Here is a 21210-nt window from a genome sequence, read left to right on the forward strand (position 1 = left end):
GAAGTATTGGCCCCTAGTATCAGGTAGTAGTTGCCCTTGTTATGGTTTAGCCTCACTAGTGCTCTCCCTCCTGCTTAGGTCATGTGTAGTCACTCTGTTCAAGGGAAGTAAGTGTGTCAGGTTTGTGGCCTGGTGTTTGCATGATTCCAATGTTGAATACATCTTGTTTCATCTAGGAGAGAGTTAACACAGCTGGGGTTAAAAATAGAAATTAACTTTTTAAATATTGATCCAAGTTAAGTCAACATTGCGGGCGTGTGCTGTAGCTGGCTGTGTGTGTGTGCTACTGGGGTTTATTGCATATATGTATGTGGGCTACTGTTTGTTTCACACAAAGCTGTGCTACTGAAGTTTATTTCATATCAAAGTGCACTGATGAGATTTACGTTATACAAATTTGTGCTACTAAGGTTTATTTCATATATAACTGCTACATAGGGTTTATTTCATATGTATGTAGGATACAGAGGTTCATTCATAACTACTACTGAGGGTTTGTTTTCAAATGTAATAGTGCTATAGAAGTTGTTTCATATGTATATGTGTTAGCATTTTAGTCATAGCTAATTCTGTTGACAATATAGATGCATTTTCTACTTATGTTGACAATTTAGTGCAACTATTTTTAGTTTTGATGTCAGTTTAGATACAGCAATTTCTATTTCTGTTGTCAATTTAGATACAGCAACTTCTATTTCTGTTGTCAATTTAGATTCGTGGATTTCTGGTTCTGATTGCAATTTAGTTGCTGGGATTATAGTTGTGTTGGTATTGAGTGCCAGAATTAGTTTGGACAGCAAGCAATTTAGTTGTCTGATTAATACTTGTTGAACTACCTGTTCAGTCATATTCTCAAAAAAAGATTTCGCACCTTGAAGAAACTTAACAAACATTAAATTCCTGTGTCCATAGACAGGTGGTAATTGGTCAGACAGGTGGGTTTTAATGACCCGCAGGACAATAGACTTGGATAGAGACAGACTGTGTTTAAAACAGTTAGAAACTTTTGCGCACCAGGTGCACTGAACACAGGTGCACTGTGATGAGAGATTGTCAGCTGGTGTTCACTTATAAGTAGCACCTGTTCCGCTAGACAACTCTGAAGGCTAGTGGTGGGCGTTGATCTAGCCGCAATGTATCGCAAGAAGGTCTCACTCAAGCTTGACCTCAAGCCTTGCTGGCTGATGCTTCTCTATAAGAAAATACACATGGTAAGTCCGAACAAATGATTTGCCTTGAGCGTCGTTCCAGTATCTCTATCACATAAATACAGCATTCTTTTTGTTTTCTGTGGCTTAGATCAGGGGTCTCCAAACTACGGCCCGCGGGCCGGATGCGGCCCGCGATGTCCTCTCATCCGGCCCGCGGAGATCTTTTTGTCCACGGAAAAAACGTGTGTTGGTGATGGCTGAGGAACTTTGCTCAGAAAAATTAAAGACATTCCTAAAAGAAACTGGCCCCCGAACTGAAATTTGATAGTTAATGCGGCCCTCGGACTGAAAAGTTTGGAGACCCCTGGCTTAGATCATATAAACTACTGTAAAATACATCACATAATGTTTGGATTGATTTTTTAGATTTAAAAAGAGATATATTAATCACTTGTGTATTTATTATACTGCACTGGTTGTCGAAATATCTGCCATTGTAGTGGTTGCTCTAATAGCGAAATATCTGCCATTGTAGTGGTTGCTCTAATAGCGAAATATCTGCCATTGTAGTGGTTGCTCTAATAGCGAAATATCTGCCATTGTAGTGGTTGCTCTAATAGCGAAATATCTGCCATTGTAGTGGTTGCTCTAATAGCGAAATATCTGCCATTGTAGTGGTTGCTCTAATAGCGAAATATCTGCCATTGTAGTGGTTGCTCTAATAGCGAAATATCTGCCATTGTAGTGGTTGCTCTAATAGCGAAATATCTGCCATTGTAGTGGTTGCTCTAATAGCGAAATATCTGCCATTGTAGTGGTTGCTCTAATAGCGAAATATCTGCCATTGTAGTGGTTGCTCTAATAGCGAAATATCTGCCATTGTAGTGGTTGCTCTACTGGATAAATGCAGGCTATATCAAGAGAGGATTAGACCAGAATGCTCAGACACAAACAGAGGAACAATGGAGATTTTAACCACAAAAATAGATGTTAATTTTTTATTAAGTATTTGTCTTGTGACCCAGTTAAACTGGTACAGTGATTCTAGGCTTGTGTTTCCCATACAATGCGGTTGTGTTTCCCACACAATGCGGTTGTGTTTCCCACACGATGCGGTTGTATTGAACTTCCCTCATGATGCGGTTGTGTTTCCCACACGATGCGGTTGTATTGAACTTCTCTCATGATGCGGTTGTGTTTCCCACACGATGCGGTTGTATTGAACTTCCCTCATGATGCGGTTGTGTTTCCCACACGATGCGGTTGTATTGAACTTCCCTCATGATGCGGTTGTGTTTCCCACAAGTTGTGGTTGTGTTGAACTTCCCACACAATGCGGTTTTGTTGAAGTTCCCACACAACCCTGTTGTCCACACAACCCTGTTGTGTTGTTACTTAAAGTGATGTTGTCTTAAGGTATCTCATTAGTTCTGGTCCTTAGTTGTTTTCTTTTCATTTTCCTCACTCAACCTCCACCATTTGCAAGGCTTCCCACACACACACATACAACACTCAAACCTCTAGGATTAAACTTACACATATAACATTCCTCAGCATTTAAACAACCTCACCCTAACCTTTTATCTTAATCATCAACCTCCCCCCCCCCAACAACTTTGTCATCCCCCACACATAACACACACTTAACCCCCTCAACCCACCCAAAACATATCCAACAACTTCACTGCATTAAACTTTCACATGTTACCAACAATCTGCCCCTCCTCCATATAACTTACCTATAACAACAACCCTCCCCTCCACATAACTTACCTATACAAACAACTCTCCCCACCACATAACTTACCTATAACAACAACCCTCCCCTCCACATAACTTACCTATACAAACAACTCTCCCCACCACATAACTTACCTATAACAACAACCCTCCCCTCCACATAACTTACCTAAGAACAACCCTCCCCACCACATAACTTACCTATAACAACAACCCTCCACTCCACATAACTTACCTAACAACAATCCTCCCCACCACATAACTTACCTATAACAACAACCCTCCACTCCACATAACTTACTTATAACAACAACCCTCCCCACCACATAACTTACCTATAACAACAACCCTCCACTCCACATAACTTACTTATAACAACAACCCTCCACTCCACATAACTTACTTATAACAACAACCCTCCCCACCACATAACTTACCTATAACAACAACCCTCCACTCCACATAACTTACCTATAACTATAACAACAACCCTCCACTCCACATAACTTACTTATAACAACAACCCTCCACTCCACATAACTTACTTATAACAACAACCCTCCCCACCACATAACTTACTTATAACAACAACCCTCCCCACCACATAACTTACCTATAACAACAACCCTCCACTCCACATAACTTACCTATAACTATAACAACAACCCTCCCCACCACATAACTTACCTATAACAACAACCCTCCACTCCACATAACTTACTTATAACAACAACCCTCCCCACCACATAACTTACCTATAACAACAACCCTCCACTCCACATAACTTACCTATAACTATAACAACAACCCTCCACTCCACATAACTTACTTATAACAACAACCCTCCCCACCACATAACTTACTTATAACAACAACCCTCCCCACCACATAACTTACCTATAACAACAACCCTCCACTCCACATAACTTACCTATAACTATAACAACAACCCTCCCCACCACATAACTTACCTATAACAACAACCCTCCCCTCCACATAACTTACTTATAACAACAACCCTCCCCACCACATAACTTACCTATAACAACAACCCTCCCCACCACATAACTTACTTATAACAACAACCCTCCACTCCACATAACTTACCTATAACTATAACAACAACCCTCCACTCCACATAACTTACCTATAACTATAACAACAACCCTCCCCACCACATAACTTACTTATAACAACAACCCTCCCCACTAAACCCGTGACCCCAAGCTGTTCTAAAAAAAAGTTTAAAAAAACTTGCCACTATAAAAGAATATTAGACAAGTAAAACCCCTATAGATACGGACCCACCTAGCCTCTTGTGAACAGATTTGAAAACATGACTTTGAACTACCCAGCTGTGTAGCAAGTTGTTTGACCAGGACAATCAGGTCCCTGTCTGGTCCAAGATTTACACCAGCACCACAACAGCCTGCGGAACTGTTCAATGAATGTGTTTTCATTGTAGTCAAGTGCTTGGATAAGAAGCTTATCTTTCTGCAATGGCTTGTGAACAATGCCACTTTTGTATGTTGGCACTAGCTTGTAGAAGATACAAGCCAAGTCGATAATTCCTTGTAAGGGGACTGTACTCTTGTTTACTAGGTTTCAGTGGCAAATTATATTTGCTTTAACTTAGGAGATAAAAATGTGGAATAGCTGCCCTTTAGTGTTTAGTTTTTATTAAGTAAATACACGGTGACAATGGTGAATTCTTTTTGAAACTAGCAGTTGAATGTGATATTTTTGAAACCTTTTATCTTTTTCTTTTATTTGTTGTTAGCCTGCTGAATATTCATTGTATGATTAGGTGTACATATATTTAGAGAGTAAAACAGTTATTGATTGTAGATAAAAATGTTAAAAAATTTGTAATAGATTTATTTTTCTTACATAATGCACTAGCTTAAACATAATTAATTTGATATTAAAGTTTAAGTATTGATTTAAATTTTTATTGTTTGTTTGAGAAAAAAATTAATTTAATTACTCTACAGATAAAATAAGTTGACATTTTTAAAAGCAAAACACTTAATAATTATTAAACCTTGCTTAATGATCTGATTTCTTTAATGGCACCCACATTCGATGAAAGGCAATAAAATGTTGGGTTCACTCAGGTGTAAAACCTTTGAAGTTTGCCAATTTGATTAGAATATTTTTGTCTCATTTATTTTTAGTGAGCCACTTGAGTAAGACTTAGTTTTTTGACAATATATTTGAGAATGTCATCTTTGTGTCACCAGCAAGTGCCCACGGAGGAGGTGAAGAAGATGGCAGAGACCCCCATCCCACCTGTCACACAGTTCAACATTCACTTTGATTCTTTTGACTTCGCTCCTCGGACAATACCAGAATCTCTCACTGTTACTGTAAATATCTTTTTGTGTGTTAATGTAACAATTTAGTTTTTAGTGTAAGAGCTAAAATTTAAAAAAAAAAAACATGTTTAAACTAAGATACTCACTACAGATTAAAAAAAAATCCTGCTTAAAAAGGTGATGCAGAAATTATTCTAATGTTGTATTATAATACACGTTTCTTTATGCCTCCAGTCCTGTCTCAGTATGTTTGAAGATCTTGGTTTTCTCACACGGTGGAGGGTCAAGTTGGAAACACTGGTCAGGTGAGGACACCCTCCCACAATATTCAATTCCACAATCCACACCTCCCATAACCAACACCTCCCACAACCACACCTCCCACAACCACACTTCCCAAAAACTCACACCTCCCATAAACCACGCCTCTCACAATCCCTCCCCCACAACCCACACCTCCCACAACCACCTCCCACAACAGACACTTCCCACAACCCACACCTCCCACAACCCACACCTCCCACCACCCACACCTCCCACAACCCACACCTCCCACAACCACACATCCCATGACCGAAACTCAAACCTCCCACAAACCACACCTCTTGCAATCCCTCCCCCACAACCCACACTTCCCACAACCCACACTTATCATTTCACCACACTGTACACAAGCAACAGTCCCATACAGTCAAGTTTTTGTGACCAAACTAAAACCACATGTTAGCCCTACTATCAACTGTTGTTGTACTGCCACAACCAAAACACATGTTAGCCCTACTATCAACTGTTGTTGTACTGCCTCAGGTTTCTACTGATGGTGAAGAAGGGCTACAGGAACCCTCCCTACCACAACTGGATGCACGCCTATTCCGTCACACACTTCTGTTACCTACTGATTAAAAACCTTCATCTACAAAACTATTTGGAGTAAGTATTTTATAACAGTTTATCATCTACAAAACTATTTGGAGTAAGTATTTTATAACAGTTTATATTCTACAAAACTATTTGGAGTAAGTTTTTTTAAAACAGTTACTCATCTATGCAACTATTAGGGCTAAGTTTTTATCAAGCTATTGAATAGTTGAGGTTTTAAAGGCATAATTAATTTTAAATCTTCTTCTTCTTCTTCTTCGTTCTTAATTATTAGTGTTGAAGGGGATCGAGAATTATCTGCCAGTGCGTTTGAACTCGAGACTTTGTTCAAATTTATCAACCATGAGCTTTTTGCCGACTCGACCACGCCTCCAACACAATTAAGCGTTACGTGTCAACTGGTTATGCGCCATTGAGGCCATTGACTCCGATTTCAGCCTGCTTTTCTTTTTGGATTTGCTTCCATAGCCTTTGTCCAACCAAGAACAAACTACAAGGCAGCAGTTGTTTAATTTTGGAGTTGTCTCTCCTAGAAGAGTGGCTGTCCCCAGCTAACGAGCCTCATCTGCCCGAGGGTTCGAACTCGAGACTTTTCGGTTTAGCAACCATGAGTTTTACCGACTCGACCACGCCGAACTAATTTTAAATAAATTTCCAGTGTTTATTAGTTAGTGAATTTCCGCTGGAAGGTCAATTAGTAGATACATCTGGGTAGATAAAAAACCTAGCCCTTAACTGACTACATCACCCAATCACAAATAGGCAACATCTTCTTTTTCATGTATTAAATACCCTGATCTGTGTTGCTAGGGGATTAATCTGTTAACAGTTTTACTTTTCCTTGTAGCAAGTTACATAACTTCCCTATTTCTAATTACCCTTAAGTCAATGATCTTGATAGTGTTACATTTCAGCACTGTATGATAGAAGTAACGTCTAGGGACTGCCCAGTTATCGGCTTGAGATCCATTGTTAACATTTTATTTTACTGGGGAGATTAAACTGTCTAAAGTGTCTTTAAATGGTTTAATTTTAAATGTGTTATGTCTGAAAAAGATTTAAGGCTTTTTTTATCTACCACTTCAAACTTTGATTTCTCCCACAGTGATATTGAACTGCTTGCTCTATTTGTGTCTTGTCTATGTCATGATATTGATCACAGGGGCACAACCAACTCATTCCAAGTACAGTCGGTGAGTTACTTCCCTTTATTCCAATACCTGCCCAAGTTTTGTTTCAAAAAAGTTACTTTTTTTTAAATTGGTTTTGATAGAAAGAAAATTCTATATAAATACAAGACTCTAGTATCCATTTTCTAATTTAAAAATGTGTTTAGAGATAATTTTGTGTTATCACTAAAGATTTTTTTTCTCTGTCCAGCAATCTGTGCTAGCAGCCCTCTACAGTTCTGAAGGTTCAGTCATGGAGGTAAGTTAGACACTCTGTCTAGACAAATGCACTCTGTCTAGACAAATGCACTCTGTCTAGACAAATGCACTCTGTCTAGACAAATGCACTCTGTCTAGACAAATGTACTCTGTCTAGACAAATGCACTCTGTCTAGACAAAGCACTCTGTCTAGACAAATGCACTCTGTCTAGACAAATGCACTCTGTCCAGACAAATGCACTCTGTCCAGACATATGCACTCTGTCCAGACCAATGCACTCTGTCCAGACAAATGCACTCTGTCCAGACAAATGCACTCTGTCCAGACAAATGCACTCTGTCTAGACAAATGCACTCTGTCTAGACAAATGCCTTCTGTCTAGACAAATGCACTCTGTCCAGACAAATGCACTCTGTCTAGACAAATGCACTCTGTCTAGACTAATGCACTCCCCCTAAACACATTTTTTGTGTAATACTAGATCAGCTTTTATTAGAACACTCTTTTTTATTCTTGTATTTTTTTACTAACTAGCTTATTCAATGATGAGAATTTGCATTTGATGCTATAAACTAAATGTTCCCCTGGTATATTAAAATGTTTTTAAGCCCAGCTGTATTAAACTGGTTTGTGTAGATGACTTATTAGTTCCCAAGTGAAGGTTTACTGTTTTTTTTCCCATGGCAGCGCCATCACCTGGCCCAGAGCATGTGCATCTTGAACACAGAGGGAAGCAACTTGTTTGAGAACCTCTCCAGCAAGGTAGGAACAGTAACTCTAGTTGCTCATAGGAACAGTAACTCTAGTTGCTCATAGGAACAGTAACTCTAGTTGCTCATAGGAACAGTAACTCTAGTTGCTCAATTGGGTTGACTGAAAATATTACATCTTTTTTTTTTTTATAAAGGAAAATTCTTTAAAATATTGTACACAAAATTTTTTGCTAAAACAATGACGCTACTGGTTTTTAAATTTATGATGTTTTTAATTTGCTACTTATAAATTATTGTTTTTTTTTATCTTCATGTGATTTTCACAATTGTCACTAGTTATTATGGTCCAAACTTTCAAACTTTAAGACTTGCAGGAATACTAGTGTGTTGTCAATAAATATTATGGATGTCCCTGATTTCACCCAGCTCTAATGGGTACCTAAATCTAAAGTGGAAACTTTTATTATATAGACAAGACCTAATGACCTAATGTTTGATGTGACCTGCAGGAATACCAGTGTGTACTGGACCTGATGCGTGACATCATCCTGGCCACTGATCTGGCCCATCACCTGAGGACAGTTAAAGAACAGGAGGAGCTGGCTGAGAGTAGGTCTTTTGTCTGTCGACATTTGTCTGTCTACACCTTGGTTGGATGACTTTTGTCTGTCAACACATTGGTTGTAAGACTTTTGTCTGTCTCCATTTGTCTATCTATACACCTTGGTTCTATGACTTTTGTCTGTCTGTATGTTGTCTCTCTACACCTTGGCAGTCTGCATCTTGTCTGTATACATTTTGTGATAAAAAAAACTAACCCTCACCCCCCCCCCCCCATTACAGGTGATGCCTATGACAGAAACAACCCCAAACATAAACATATCCTGCTCTGCCTGCTGATGACAGCCTGTGATTTATCTGACCAGACCAAGAACTGGAACAACACCAAGCATATAGCAGTAAGTTTGGCTTCACTCTCACACATTACATGATGTAATATGTCTAAACACCAAGCATATAGCAGTAAGTTTGTCTACACTCTCACAACACAAAGCATATAGCAGTAAGTTTGTCTACACTCTCTACATTACATGATGTCAAATGTCTAAACACCAAGCATATAGCAGTAAGTTTGTCTACAATGTCTTACATTACATGATGTAAAGTGTCTTAACAAGCATATAGCAGTAAGTTTGTCTACAATGTCTTACATTACATGATGTAAAGTGTCTTAACAAGCATATAGCAGTAAGTTTGTCTACACTCTCACACATTACATAAAAAAATAAAAGGGCCTCAGTAGCTTTTCCTTTTTCAGTCTACTTATGCAAGCTAGCCAGGGTAACCTTATCTTCTATGTTGGTCTAGTTTTTGCTAGAAATCTAATCCATTATGAAGAAATCAAATGCAAGATGCCCCTTAAAAAAAATTGAATTCCAACGTAAAAAAAAAGTCAAATTCCCACTAGCAGGTTGAAGGAGAGAGCATCATGAGCCAAGTTCAGATACCTCACTTAAACAACGTCCCTGAGTCCACCCAGCTCTAACGGGTACCTGACTTTTGTTAAGGAAAGGCAGCTGAGCATAGAACTGACCCACTATCCTTTTATATACCGAGGTCATAAAAACTGATCAACTCTACTTCATCTACCTTATTGACCACCAGGTCCAAAAAGCTTTCTTTACTTACTACAGTATGGGATAGTGTAGCCTAGCAGTGTAGCGCTAGACTGCTAACCTGATAGTTTCGAGTTCAAATACGGGTTCAAGTTAGTAAAACGCCCTTGAGTCCACCCAACTCTGATGGGTAACTAACTAACGTTAGGGAAAGTAAAGGTGGCTGGGCATAGTGCTGACCACATTATCCCTTTATATGCCGAGGTCAAGAAACATATGAACTCCACTTAATCTGCACAATGGATTTTTAGGTCTAAAGAGGAATCTGTACTTTATTTACTACAGTAAAAGATCTTGACCTAAGGCCATTTTATAAACTCTTTCAACCCTCTATTTCTAGCAGATTCACATAGCTTGACTGTAGTTGGGTGTTGTTAGAAGGGGCCATAACTCTGGTGGTTTTGTCTCTACAGGCTCTGGTGTACCAAGAGTTCTTCTCTCAAGGAGATCTGGAAAAAGCTCTAGGCAAAAACCCACTGGAGATGATGGACAGAGAGAGGGCCTGTGTGCCAGAACTGCAGATTTCTTTTCTAGACAATATAGCTGCGCCTGTGTACAAGTAAGTTTTGTAGTTTATAGGTGGGGGGTTACTTTATAATTGGTGGGTCACTTTTTGTAGTTGGTGGGTCACTTTTATAATTGGTGGGTCACTTTTTGTAGTTGGTGTATCTTTTATAATTGGAGGGTCACTTTGATAATTGGTGGGTCACATTTTATAGGTGGCAGGTCATCTCTCATTAATTAGTGGGTTCCGTTTTATAGGAATGTGTCACTTTTTATAGGTGTTTTGTCACATTTAATAAAATGTGGACCACCTTTTATAGAGCGTGTGTCACCATGAATAGGTGGCCTGCCTCTTTTTATAATTGATGCAGATCACCATTATTTGATGGTATACTATCTTTAAAATTGGTGTAGTCACCTTTCACACCTGACCTGCCACCTTTGATAATGTGTAACATTTCATTTTAGTGGCCATTTAAAGCAGTAGGGCCCAACAACAGTGATTAACACTAAATATAATAAACCTGGAGTGATCTCCCCTAAACTTTCTTGAATATTCTTATATAACTTGGAATATAGACATGATTTTTAATTACTTAAACTTTTAAAAATAGAATAGAATCTCATAGAAAAAAGAATTGCGCAATATTATTAGTACGTTATAAATTTACATGCATTTTTGAGAAATCGGAAATAGCGTAAATTAGTACTTCCAATCAACGGAAATTACTCAAAATTTGACAGAATTAGATCTTTTACTTACATTTGAAATTTCATTGATCTATCTGAAATAGTACTCAAGTTATAGGCTTTTGAAAAATTCAAAGTAGAAAAAGTACCACTTCCGGTTATCGGAAATTGCTCAAAAGTTGATCAGGATCTACGATTTTGATAAAATACTTATATATGAAATTTCATGAACCTAGCTGTAACGTTACTCAAGTTATCATGTTTACACACAGACAGACACACAGACAGACACACAGACATACGGACAAGATTGCAAAATTATGTTTTTCCGTAAATACAAGAAAGTAAAAATTTATGCTGTACACTGCTGCAAGCTGTAAGAACCGTCACCTCCCCCAACCTCCCACTCCCCCTCCCCATTGCTGCTTACTCTAACAGATGATATTATTACTCCCCCAGGATACTAGCCAGGATGTTTGCTGAGGCCCAGACCCCCATGCGGAACGTGGAGGAGAACCGCAAGCACTGGGTGCACATAGGTCAGCTTCTCAAGCTGCGCCACGGCAACTCCACGCAGGCCATGAGCGTGGAGCAGATAATTTCTATAGAGGAGGAGGTGGACGAGCTGCCAGCCAACGGGGATGTCCAAGTCAACGGACGATGATAAGAGGCCCGCTGAGGGTGGGGGAGAGGATCAGTGGTGTGTGTGATTCTAGTTTAATAATGTGTACAGACCTCGGATAGGGCTGCCGCTACAGTTTTCAAGATACGACCAGAGATTTGAAAATACAACAAAAGCTGTGATTCTGATTGGGTGAAGAGTTGTCCTTGACCCTAGGGCAAGGTTAACGACCTAGTTAATTTATACTCTGTTCCACAGTTCTGCTTGGATCTAGTTCAGTTTTCATTTCCACAGTTCATTGTTAACTGTGGAACAAGATGTGTACATAATCCTAAGTCAAATAGACCAGGGTCACGTGACCATTGGGCACTCTGATGATGGACTACTCTGCTGTTTATAATTAATGATCAATTAATGATAATTGATAGATATTTCATATCATTAAAAAATTGCTTTTCATTTGTTTTGTTTTCTTTTAAAAATGGCATGTCAAATTTCAATTTTTTTAAGACGTCTAGTTTTAAAATTTAAGTTTTAAATATCATAAATAACATAAAAATTGATATTATTGTATAAACATTTACATTTTTAAACATAATGTATAAAACTAATATTTTTTATATCAGAAGAAATGGAAGTCTTTGAAATTTTACACAGAGAAAATATTAGTTTCACAGGTTTTTACATCCCACTTTTTAAAAATTTATTAGTTTTTTAATGAATCATTTTTCTGCCTGGGAAACAGTGGAGTTGAGATGTTTTGTTTAATAAATATTTGACCTTTGAACTTAATCATCCATGTTAATTGCAATAACCTAGTGATAAGGTATTAAGTGGAGCTGCCAATTCTAGTCAACGCCCTTGACCTTGTCATAATGTAAGGGACATAACTGATCACATGAAATCCACAATCTCTCTCTTCTGCTTGGTTGTTGTTACTCAGGTTTTTCTTGAAATCAGATCTCAGAACATTTTTTTTTTATTTTTGTTATAAAAAAGTTCATGAAACATTCAAGTTATTACTCTCTAAAATAAAGAAAGATTACATTAGCAAAACTATGATCCTGGCTTTTAAATATATATATCCCTTTCATAGCTCACCTGTAGGTGTATTTAAGTTTGAATTACTTTTTAAAATAGTTTACAAATTTGTTGATTTTTATTTACTCAAGTTTCAGTTTAAGAATTATTAATATTTTCACCAGTATATATCAGATTGTTTTATTGATGAAATATGAAATTAGCTTTGAGGAATAAATGTTTCAGTATTCGTCTGATTTTTTGAATGGTATATAAATAAAGCCAGGGTTTTTAAAAATGTTAAAATCATAATCATCTAATTGTTTTAAAGTTGAAAAAAAAAAAAGCTATATGTGAATTATTTTTTGCCCTAGCTCTGCACTGATTTAATTTTGTTTAGATTTGTATGTTTCTCATAGACTAGCATGGTGTCATGATTCACACTTTCTTGTGTCAAGAATTCACTGGGTACCACAATGTGGCACCACACTGATGCTGTATTATGCACCATGTCGACATCGCAGTCGTTCTTTCATTCATCCATACTTTTGCATAAATTATCAACTTTGTTAATTGTACACGACGTTACTAAACTCCTATTTTCCGACAAAATAGGTAAAGGGTGAGAGATGTACATAATATTAATAATAATAGAATATTGCATCAGTAGATCGTGTATAAGCTTAAATATTTCTCTTGTCATTAGTCATTGAATGTTTAATCTTTGCCACACAAAACACCATTTGCAATTCTTTAACGTGACTTCTGATCGTCTTTGTCAGATGGTCTGTGGATTTAATATCTAGATTTGTGATCTTGGTTACTGATTAGCTAATCCATGAAATAATTAGTCCAGTGCTTAACGAGGAACTCCAGCTTGAAATATTAGTCCAGTGCTTAATGAGTAACTCCATCTTAGCCACATAACAGTACCAGAAATTAGGAAATGTAAATAGTAATCAAAGCCAGGTGGAGATTGTGAAACCCCAATTTCAATCATTACTGACTCAATCAATAACCACTGTGTGATCTCATTATTTATAAACTAATAATTCCTTGCATGATATTAGCATTATTAATTTTTTTCATTCATCAATCATTGTTGATTTTATTTATTTATTTATTACATTTTTATTTGTCAAGCTGATACCATTTCATTTATAAATATGCATTTTCTAATTGTAAATATCCCAAGTTACTTGTGTAACTTCTGGCTAGTTTCTGAATTTGGTATGACACCTTGCATTTAGCAGTCAGTTTAGATTAGCCTTGGGCAGTTGCATATTTAATATATGAACTTCTTAACATGAAAAGTAATCAGCTGAAATAAATATTTATAGAAATGTTTATTTCAAACTCTTTTTAAAATACATGTAGCAAATTTTGTAATGATTTCTCCTCATGGTAAAAACAAGAGGTGTTTTTGCAATAGATAAAACGAATTACATTAGCTGCAACTCTAAAGTGTTTATTTCTACTAGCAGCTATAAGTCTAAGTGTGCTATTGATATTTTATTTAATTTTTTTTTATATAAATGCAATTTTCAACTTGTGATATGATTGCTTGGTGAATCAAGCACTTTTGTTGTTAACATTTTTTGGTTAAGTGAAGAGTAAAAGTTTTTTCATGTTTTGATAGTGGGCGTGGATGGAGTGACAGATTCAATCTTTGTATTGCGTTATAAGATGGCAAGAGCTGGTAGTATATTTACTCATAAGGGGAAGGAATGATTGTGGCAGTTAACTCATCTTCATTTGACTTTTGTTTTCATTTTCATCCTAGATATTACTTTACTATCAGGTATTTTTCTTGACCTTGTTAGCATAATGTTTGGATGCATAATTCTTACAACTGGTACTGTTTTTTAAATTAAATAACATTTTTATTGATTTAATTATTAAGTTATTTTTTCTTAGTTGATCCCAATGCTATTTTAGCCAATGAAATTTTTCTGAATGTGAGAGTGATTTCCCTTGCCAGCTGTGAACAGACAGGTCCATTACATTTCAGTATTTTCTTGTTTTAGTTTTTCTTTCCATTACCTCAATCGGCATTTGTGTGTTCCAGAACTTCCTTGGTTTGAAACCTCCCTACCATGCTTCATTCACACAAACCTACCTGCCACCTTTCTCTCACACAAACCTACCATGTTTCACACAAGTTGTAGCCCCTGGTTGTCCAGAAACCTACTGACCATCCAACTCTTGTAGCCACTGGTGACCATAGGTAGCCATCAGTAGCTATAGGTAGCCAGATGAAGAGAAGTAAATCCAGTGTTTAAAATCTGAGGTGTTTATATGCATAATATTGACACAAATCTAACATGCAAGCTCTGTCCAAATTGTGTCATTTTGTAGACTTACATTTTTTCTCTCTCTCTGCACTTCAAAGTTTGTTTCTTTGTCTTTTAACAATGAATTCCATGTTTTTCAACCATTGGATCATTCTCTCCACATACTTGTTATCCTGACTGTTATCAATGTTAGATTTAGAAGTGCACTAGTAGAATATTTTTTTCTGTACTAAAAGCTCCGGGCTAGGGTTTTAGTCCCTGTTGATAACTTGCTTGTGATCTTTTTTAAGGAAAGTTTTAGCAACACCGTGTACATACGTATTTTATTTTATATTTTTACTTTGAAGAAAAGAATTTGTTTTGAACCCAAGCCTAACCCGTTTGGACTAGTATTTTTAAAACTTGTATTCTGTTCACTCTTTGACTTGTTGATGTTATTTTGATTTTTTTTAAATTTTGAATTGTTTTGTTTGATTAAAACTTTCCATTCTTAGAAAGAGAAGCAACATGTTTTTTGTTAATTTTTTTATGCTTGAGTTTTTATAGTGAGTGGATGGAAAATAATTTTTAAGGAGGAAACAAGCTATGTGGACAGATCTTGTCAGCATATTTAAAACCAATGGGATGGAGTAGTCAAATGGGAGGGCATATGACTGCTAACCTTAAAGTCTCGAGTTCTAATCCGGGTTCAACTACGTAGAACATCCTTGAGTCCATCCAGCACTGATGGGTACCTGACTCATGTTTGGGAAAATAAAGGTGGCAGGGCGAAGTGTTGACCACACTATCCCTTCGTATGCTGAGGTCACAGAGACTTGTGAACTCTACTTCACTGTCAGGTTCAAAAAGTGAACTTTACTTTTATATTTAAAAGTCCTGCTCTTTTTTCCCCCAGCCCCACACACCAATCACCTCTCTCCGGTCAAGATATTATGTTGTCTTGTGTATACAAATCTCATAGGATTCAAAATAAAACAAGTTTTTTTAAGCAACTGACAATATAGAAAAATATTTGGTCAAAATGTAGAAAATTTATATTGAACCATTCTTGTCTGAGATTTACTGCTGTAATTGGTCAGACACTTTTTTGTTTGTAAGTTAGTATTCTCAATTTGATGAAAACTCACACGACAATACAAAATAATGGAATTGTGCATGATTTGAAATGAAGGAAGGGACTTAAATGTGCTCACCCAAGACCATTGGGGCTAAGTTTTGTACAACAACTTTTATATTTAACTGTCTTGTCATTACAGCCAGCATAGTTGGGAGGCAGAGTACTCAAATGCTAATCAGAAAGTGATATCTTAATCCTGTTTACACCACAGTTTCTAAACCACAGCAGTACAAAAGCTCTACCATACCAGAAACGAAACAAATAGATAACTAGGTCTTTTATTTACAGTAGCGATCTGCTTTCATCTTCTCCCTTCTGTCCAGCATGACTTCATGGAAGTCTCCCTCGCGCTTGGCCTTTTTTAACTGAGACTTGTCTACCTCGCTCACACGCAGGCGCCGGTCTTGAAAGCTCTGGAACTTTTTACTGCAAGAAAAATTTTATGAATCAGAAAACATACAATTTCAATAAATTAACCTGCATGAATGTGGTGTGTTATAAATATATATTTTTAACTGAAAATATTCAATAATTTGAAAAATATTTGTGAATGTTGAATCATTTGTCAACGATGTGACAAATTTTTAACCCAATGATGATTCCCAGCACTATTCATGGCCTTTGCTATTTTAACATGTCGTATTCTAATAGTATGAATCAAGTGAGAAAATATAGAAATTAGACACAGAATATTTTTTTTCAAAACAATCAAAAACTTTGCAAATTAAACTCTAAACTGGGAGGATAATGAACTGAGGGGAACAAATACAAAAATCCTGTCAGATCCTGTCTTGAGTTCGTAGAAAATGTCAGAGCTCATCCAGCTCTGATGGGTACCTGAATCAAGTTAGGAAAAAGTTACGGCAAGCAGTGTTTCTTCCAGACTTCTTTCTCCGGGGGGGGGGGGCACTTGAAATTTTTGGGGGGGGGGCGGACACTGTTAAAAGTATATATTTTCTATATAAATTATATAAATTTTATTTCGTTGGGGGGGGGGGGGGGGGTAGAAATTTTGGGGGGGGGGGGGGGGCCTTAGCCCCCCCAAAGAGATGCATGGAAGAAACGGCAAGTGGGTACAAAACTGACCACACAATTTCTCCAAAAGCCAAGGTCACAGAAAAAGGTGAACTCTACTTTATCTGCATGGGGCAACATGGTCTAGACTGCTAACTTCAAAGTCTCAAGTTCGAATCCCTGTTCAAGTCAATAGCATGTCACTGAGTCACCAGAACACTGATGGGTATCTAACTCATGTTAGGGAAAGTAAAGGCAACTGGGCATAGTGCTGACCACACTATCTCTTCATATGCTGAGGTCACAGTAACAGGTGAACTCTACTTCACTTGCCCCATGGATGGTCAGGTTCAAACGAGGTACGTTTACTTCAGCTGCCATCCTGACCACAAGATCCAAAATGCTAACTTAATATAGTAGTTAGGTTTCTAACAAAATTCTTTACACATAATTAATCTCAGCCTCCTTGACAGAGCCTCGGTCCTCGCTGGGGACGCCCTCTAGTGGATCCTTCTCTCTGACTGTGTTAGAACGAAGTTTGATCATCTCGTTAGGCCCAGCTGTTCGACTGAGACAGACCACACGACCTTTCTCATCGCATGACACGAAGAAATTGTTGCAGCCACACAAAGCAAGTTTGCCCTGAAAATATTATCAATTGGTTTTAGTTTTAGGTGAAATTGACATTTTAAAACAAGGTTTTTAAAACTTTTTTGAATCTTGGACTGAAATGCTTTTAAACAATTCTAAACTTCTTACAAGTCACGGAAAACTAGTACCAAATAACCTAATTCAGTTCAATAGGTTTTGGTACATCAAAATGTATAGATTATTTCCCCTCTAAAGCCAAAAATTAATTTCCCCTCTGAAGCCAAAAAAAAAAAAGAGTTATCTGCCTTTGATATATTAATTCCTGCAAAATATTTGATACGTTTAAAAAACCAGTTGGACAAACAGCCAATACATAGCTACAATTTTTAAATTATTAGATAATCTTTTAATTCTCAATATATGAGTAGCTAGTTAAAATTCTATGTGATGAAGTCTGTTTCTTTTTTATATCGTGTTGACTGATGTTTTCCAAAATTACTTCAATAATAGCTTGTGATGACTCTTCAACCAAGTGGGATTATTTTTCTGCATCACACATGTCTCTGAAGCAGATGAATTCTACTTCATCTGCCCTATGTGTCTTGGGTGCAAACGGGAAAAGATGATGATCACACCCATCAAGTTGTTAATTAAACATATAAGGAAGTATAATAATTTGCATTGGTTTTACCCATACACAGAACTTGCATGGTTCTATAATATGAAAAAAAATTCTATATGAAGAGAAACAGTGGCGTTTACCTCTTGAAAGACAGGCTCGAACTGCTCCCTTGATCCCATGGCCTCAGCAACCCCGACAACTTGACCATTGGCCTCCACACCCCAGTACTTGCCGTAGCCAGACTTGAAGGCCACCTTTGTGTCGTTGATTTTGATGGCCGTGAACACTTCTGCTGGGTCTGGGCCATCACCTGTTAATTCATGTTAGTGAGTCATTTGGTACAATGGAGCCATGAGTCACATCAGTGAGCCATGGGTCATATCTATAAGTCACATCAATGAGTCATGAGTCACATCAGTGGGTCACCCCCTGAAGTTGTGTTTTGTATCAATATATCAGTTACAGAGGCAAGAAAGACATTTCAGTCCTTCCTGAAGTCCCCAAAAAACAGCTGCGTTGGTATTTAACACACAAGCATTCAGCTCACCTTCCTTCCTCGAGTCTCCAAGGGCCAGTTGCCCATTGTCCAGTGCTGTGATGTATGTGTGGTCCTTGAACTCAATGGCAACATTGGCTGCAATGTCTTCAAACTTTTTTATTTCCCACCAACCACCTTTAACAGGAAACAAAACAAATTCTCAAATAGCTTTTCAATAGCAATAAAATTAATATATTCCTACTGTTTTCTCTAATAATTCTGTGGTGTTGATATGTGGTTTTCTAAGGGTGTGTCCACTCTACTTTCTTCCTAAATTGTCATTAAGAAACTACTATTACTAAACTAATGGTAAACCAAAGAGTTATTCTGCTAATATTAAGTTTGCTTAAAAAAAATTTGGAGCCTATAAAAGTAATGCCTCATGTTTGTATCATACAAAAACAAATAAACAAAACCTTTAGAAAATTTAGGCAACCATCACACAAACACTGATTTGCTATATCAGCACATACCATGCTTGTGTGTGTCCTCTCTCTCTTTAGAACTTGCGTCTGCTGGAGTCCCATCGTGCTTTCTCTTGTGACTCTTGTGTTTCTTAGATCTTAAGGAAAAAATAATCAGACCAACATAAAACACAAAACTTGTCATTGACTTACTTTACTAATGAAAACATCTAGAATCGTGATCTACCTTCACCATACAGATTGTTTAATACTACATACATACATAGATCTAGTACATACTACATGACTACATCATTCACATGATGACAGACATGTCATACACATATATTGTAATGGACACCAGCAAAAAAAGTCTCAAAGATATTTAAGTGAGAGGTCCATAAATTAATTTAAAAATCATGCACAGCGTAGTTACAATTAATATGGTTATAAAATCCTGCCTGTCTGTTTTTTTTTTCGGACTTTGCTAAAGATTGGATGTATTTGATGTTTTTGATATTTTCGGTTACTAAATAAAAATTTAAAAAAAAGCAAAAACAATTAGGTTTTCACGTGTAATGGCGACATAAACAATGGCATCCTGCTATTGAATAGGCCGCCATAAATTTTATTGTACACATTGTAAGTTAAAAATAGAAAATTTTATTGTACACATTGTAAGTTAAAAATAGAAAACTAGGTCATGGGGTTTTTAATTTGCATTGTTATTTAAAAACTTGACCTGCAAAGTTTTGTAAACAAATAGTTATCGATCACTAAGTTACTGTACAGCCAATCAATATTTGTCTTACGAAAGTGAAACATCCGGTTATAACTTAGGACTTAGTCTTGATGAAAATAAATAGAAATGTAGCCTAAAACTCAACAAATTATTTTCAAGTCCTCTGGATTTGCAACTGTTATGTTATAGAAATCTAGATCTAGCATTTACGTATTGTAAAAATATAAAATTTCTAAATTAATTTTAGGCTTAAGTTTATATTTTTTTTTACTGTCTAAATCTAAAAAGCACGTTTTTATTCCATGTCAACAACATTATGGAAGGAATCTCGTCAACTCGCTGGTGTCCATTGTTGACAAAATGACAAATGACATTCTAGATCTTACATCTCTCAATTTATTCTAGATTCTAGATTCTACTCATCAATCTACTCACTTCTTGGTTTTGTGACCTTTTAAATTCAGTTTACCCCCTTTCACCAAAGCATATGAGTCTGCCATTTTATTATTTTGATACTAGATTCTAAATTTTAAACGGTAAAAAAAAAATGCGATTAGCTGAACAGTTCATAAATTTCAGGGAATAGAATGCTACAAACAGACAAGTAGATCTAGATCTAGATCTAGATCTACCAAACGAATGTAAACATTAAATTACGGTGTGTCTACGTACCGACATCATAGTTGTCAGTCCATCTTCAAGAAACATAAAAACCTTTAATTGAAAATGTATCTTGAATTTTTTTCTTCTTCTTATTGATACTCGCCTAAAGATGTCTAACTAGGATCACGTTTTTATATAAAAAAAAAAAAACTTATTTGGCGATTTTACTTTTTAATTCACATAATATGAAGTTAACTGTTTTACGTTTGAACATCTGTGGGAAAAGAACCCAATCTTTAAAAAAAACCAACAATATTATAATCAATTTTTTGTTACTAATAGTACTAATGAATGGGAGAAATATTATTTAAACGTGTTAGGAATGCTCCAAACCAGGATTACACTTACAGACTATGTTTCTAATGGCACAGCATTCAAAACGAAGGGGGAAGGAATGTTGTCGATTATCATTTTGTCTCGTGTGTTTAGGTCATGGTATACAGAAATAGAGGGTCACTATACAATATGTATTGAATACCTTTACTGGAATTTAACAAGAGGCCTACGCTTTTCATTTTAGCT

At 36.7% G+C, this 21210-nt stretch overlaps 2 protein-coding genes across 3 annotated transcripts in view; one reads left to right on the plus strand and one right to left on the minus strand.

Annotated features, from left to right (window-relative positions):
* LOC131957839 (cGMP-dependent 3',5'-cyclic phosphodiesterase) overlaps positions 1-15499 on the plus strand; it is an 85248-nt gene extending 69749 nt beyond the window's left edge. For both annotated transcript variants that reach the window (XM_059322643.1, XM_059322644.1), the window contains 10 exons: positions 5135-5260; positions 5444-5514; positions 6017-6139; positions 7194-7281; positions 7469-7516; positions 8166-8240; positions 8701-8800; positions 9035-9150; positions 10281-10426; positions 11521-15499. In XM_059322643.1, coding sequence (XP_059178626.1) covers positions 5135-5260; positions 5444-5514; positions 6017-6139; positions 7194-7281; positions 7469-7516; positions 8166-8240; positions 8701-8800; positions 9035-9150; positions 10281-10426; positions 11521-11725 — 1098 coding nt within the window. In that variant the 3' untranslated portion in view covers positions 11726-15499. The remainder of the gene's footprint in view (positions 1-5134; positions 5261-5443; positions 5515-6016; positions 6140-7193; positions 7282-7468; positions 7517-8165; positions 8241-8700; positions 8801-9034; positions 9151-10280; positions 10427-11520) is intronic.
* Positions 15500-16378: 879 nt separating this feature from the next.
* LOC131957840 (protein FRG1) lies at positions 16379-20638 on the minus strand. Its single transcript, XM_059322645.1, has 6 exons — positions 20461-20638; positions 19353-19441; positions 18889-19014; positions 18482-18651; positions 17574-17770; positions 16379-16540 (listed from the first exon to the last, which is right to left on the minus strand). The coding sequence occupies exons 1-6, from the start codon at positions 20523-20525 to the stop codon at positions 16393-16395; spliced, it is 795 nt and encodes a 264-aa protein (XP_059178628.1). The 5' UTR covers positions 20526-20638; the 3' UTR covers positions 16379-16392.
* Between the last annotated feature and the right edge of the window lie 572 nt (positions 20639-21210).

This window comes from Physella acuta, unplaced genomic scaffold (assembly GCF_028476545.2).
Source record: "Physella acuta isolate Inbredline_101_S28 unplaced genomic scaffold, ASM2847654v3 ptg001271l, whole genome shotgun sequence".
Lineage (NCBI taxonomy): Eukaryota > Metazoa > Mollusca > Gastropoda > Physidae > Physella > Physella acuta.

Excerpts from the sequence above, each read along its gene's own strand:
- LOC131957840 (XM_059322645.1), bottom strand. The coding sequence starts at position 20,525 with ATGGCAGACTCATATGCTTTGGTGAAAGGGGGTAAACTGAATTTAAAA. Across the intron at positions 18,652-18,888 it reads TGGAGACTCGAGGAAGGAAG|GTGATGGCCCAGACCCAGCA; the intron begins GTGAGCTGAATG and ends ATGAATTAACAG. Across the intron at positions 17,771-18,481 it reads TCGAGCCTGTCTTTCAAGAG|GGCAAACTTGCTTTGTGTGG; the intron begins GTAAACGCCACT and ends TAATATTTTCAG.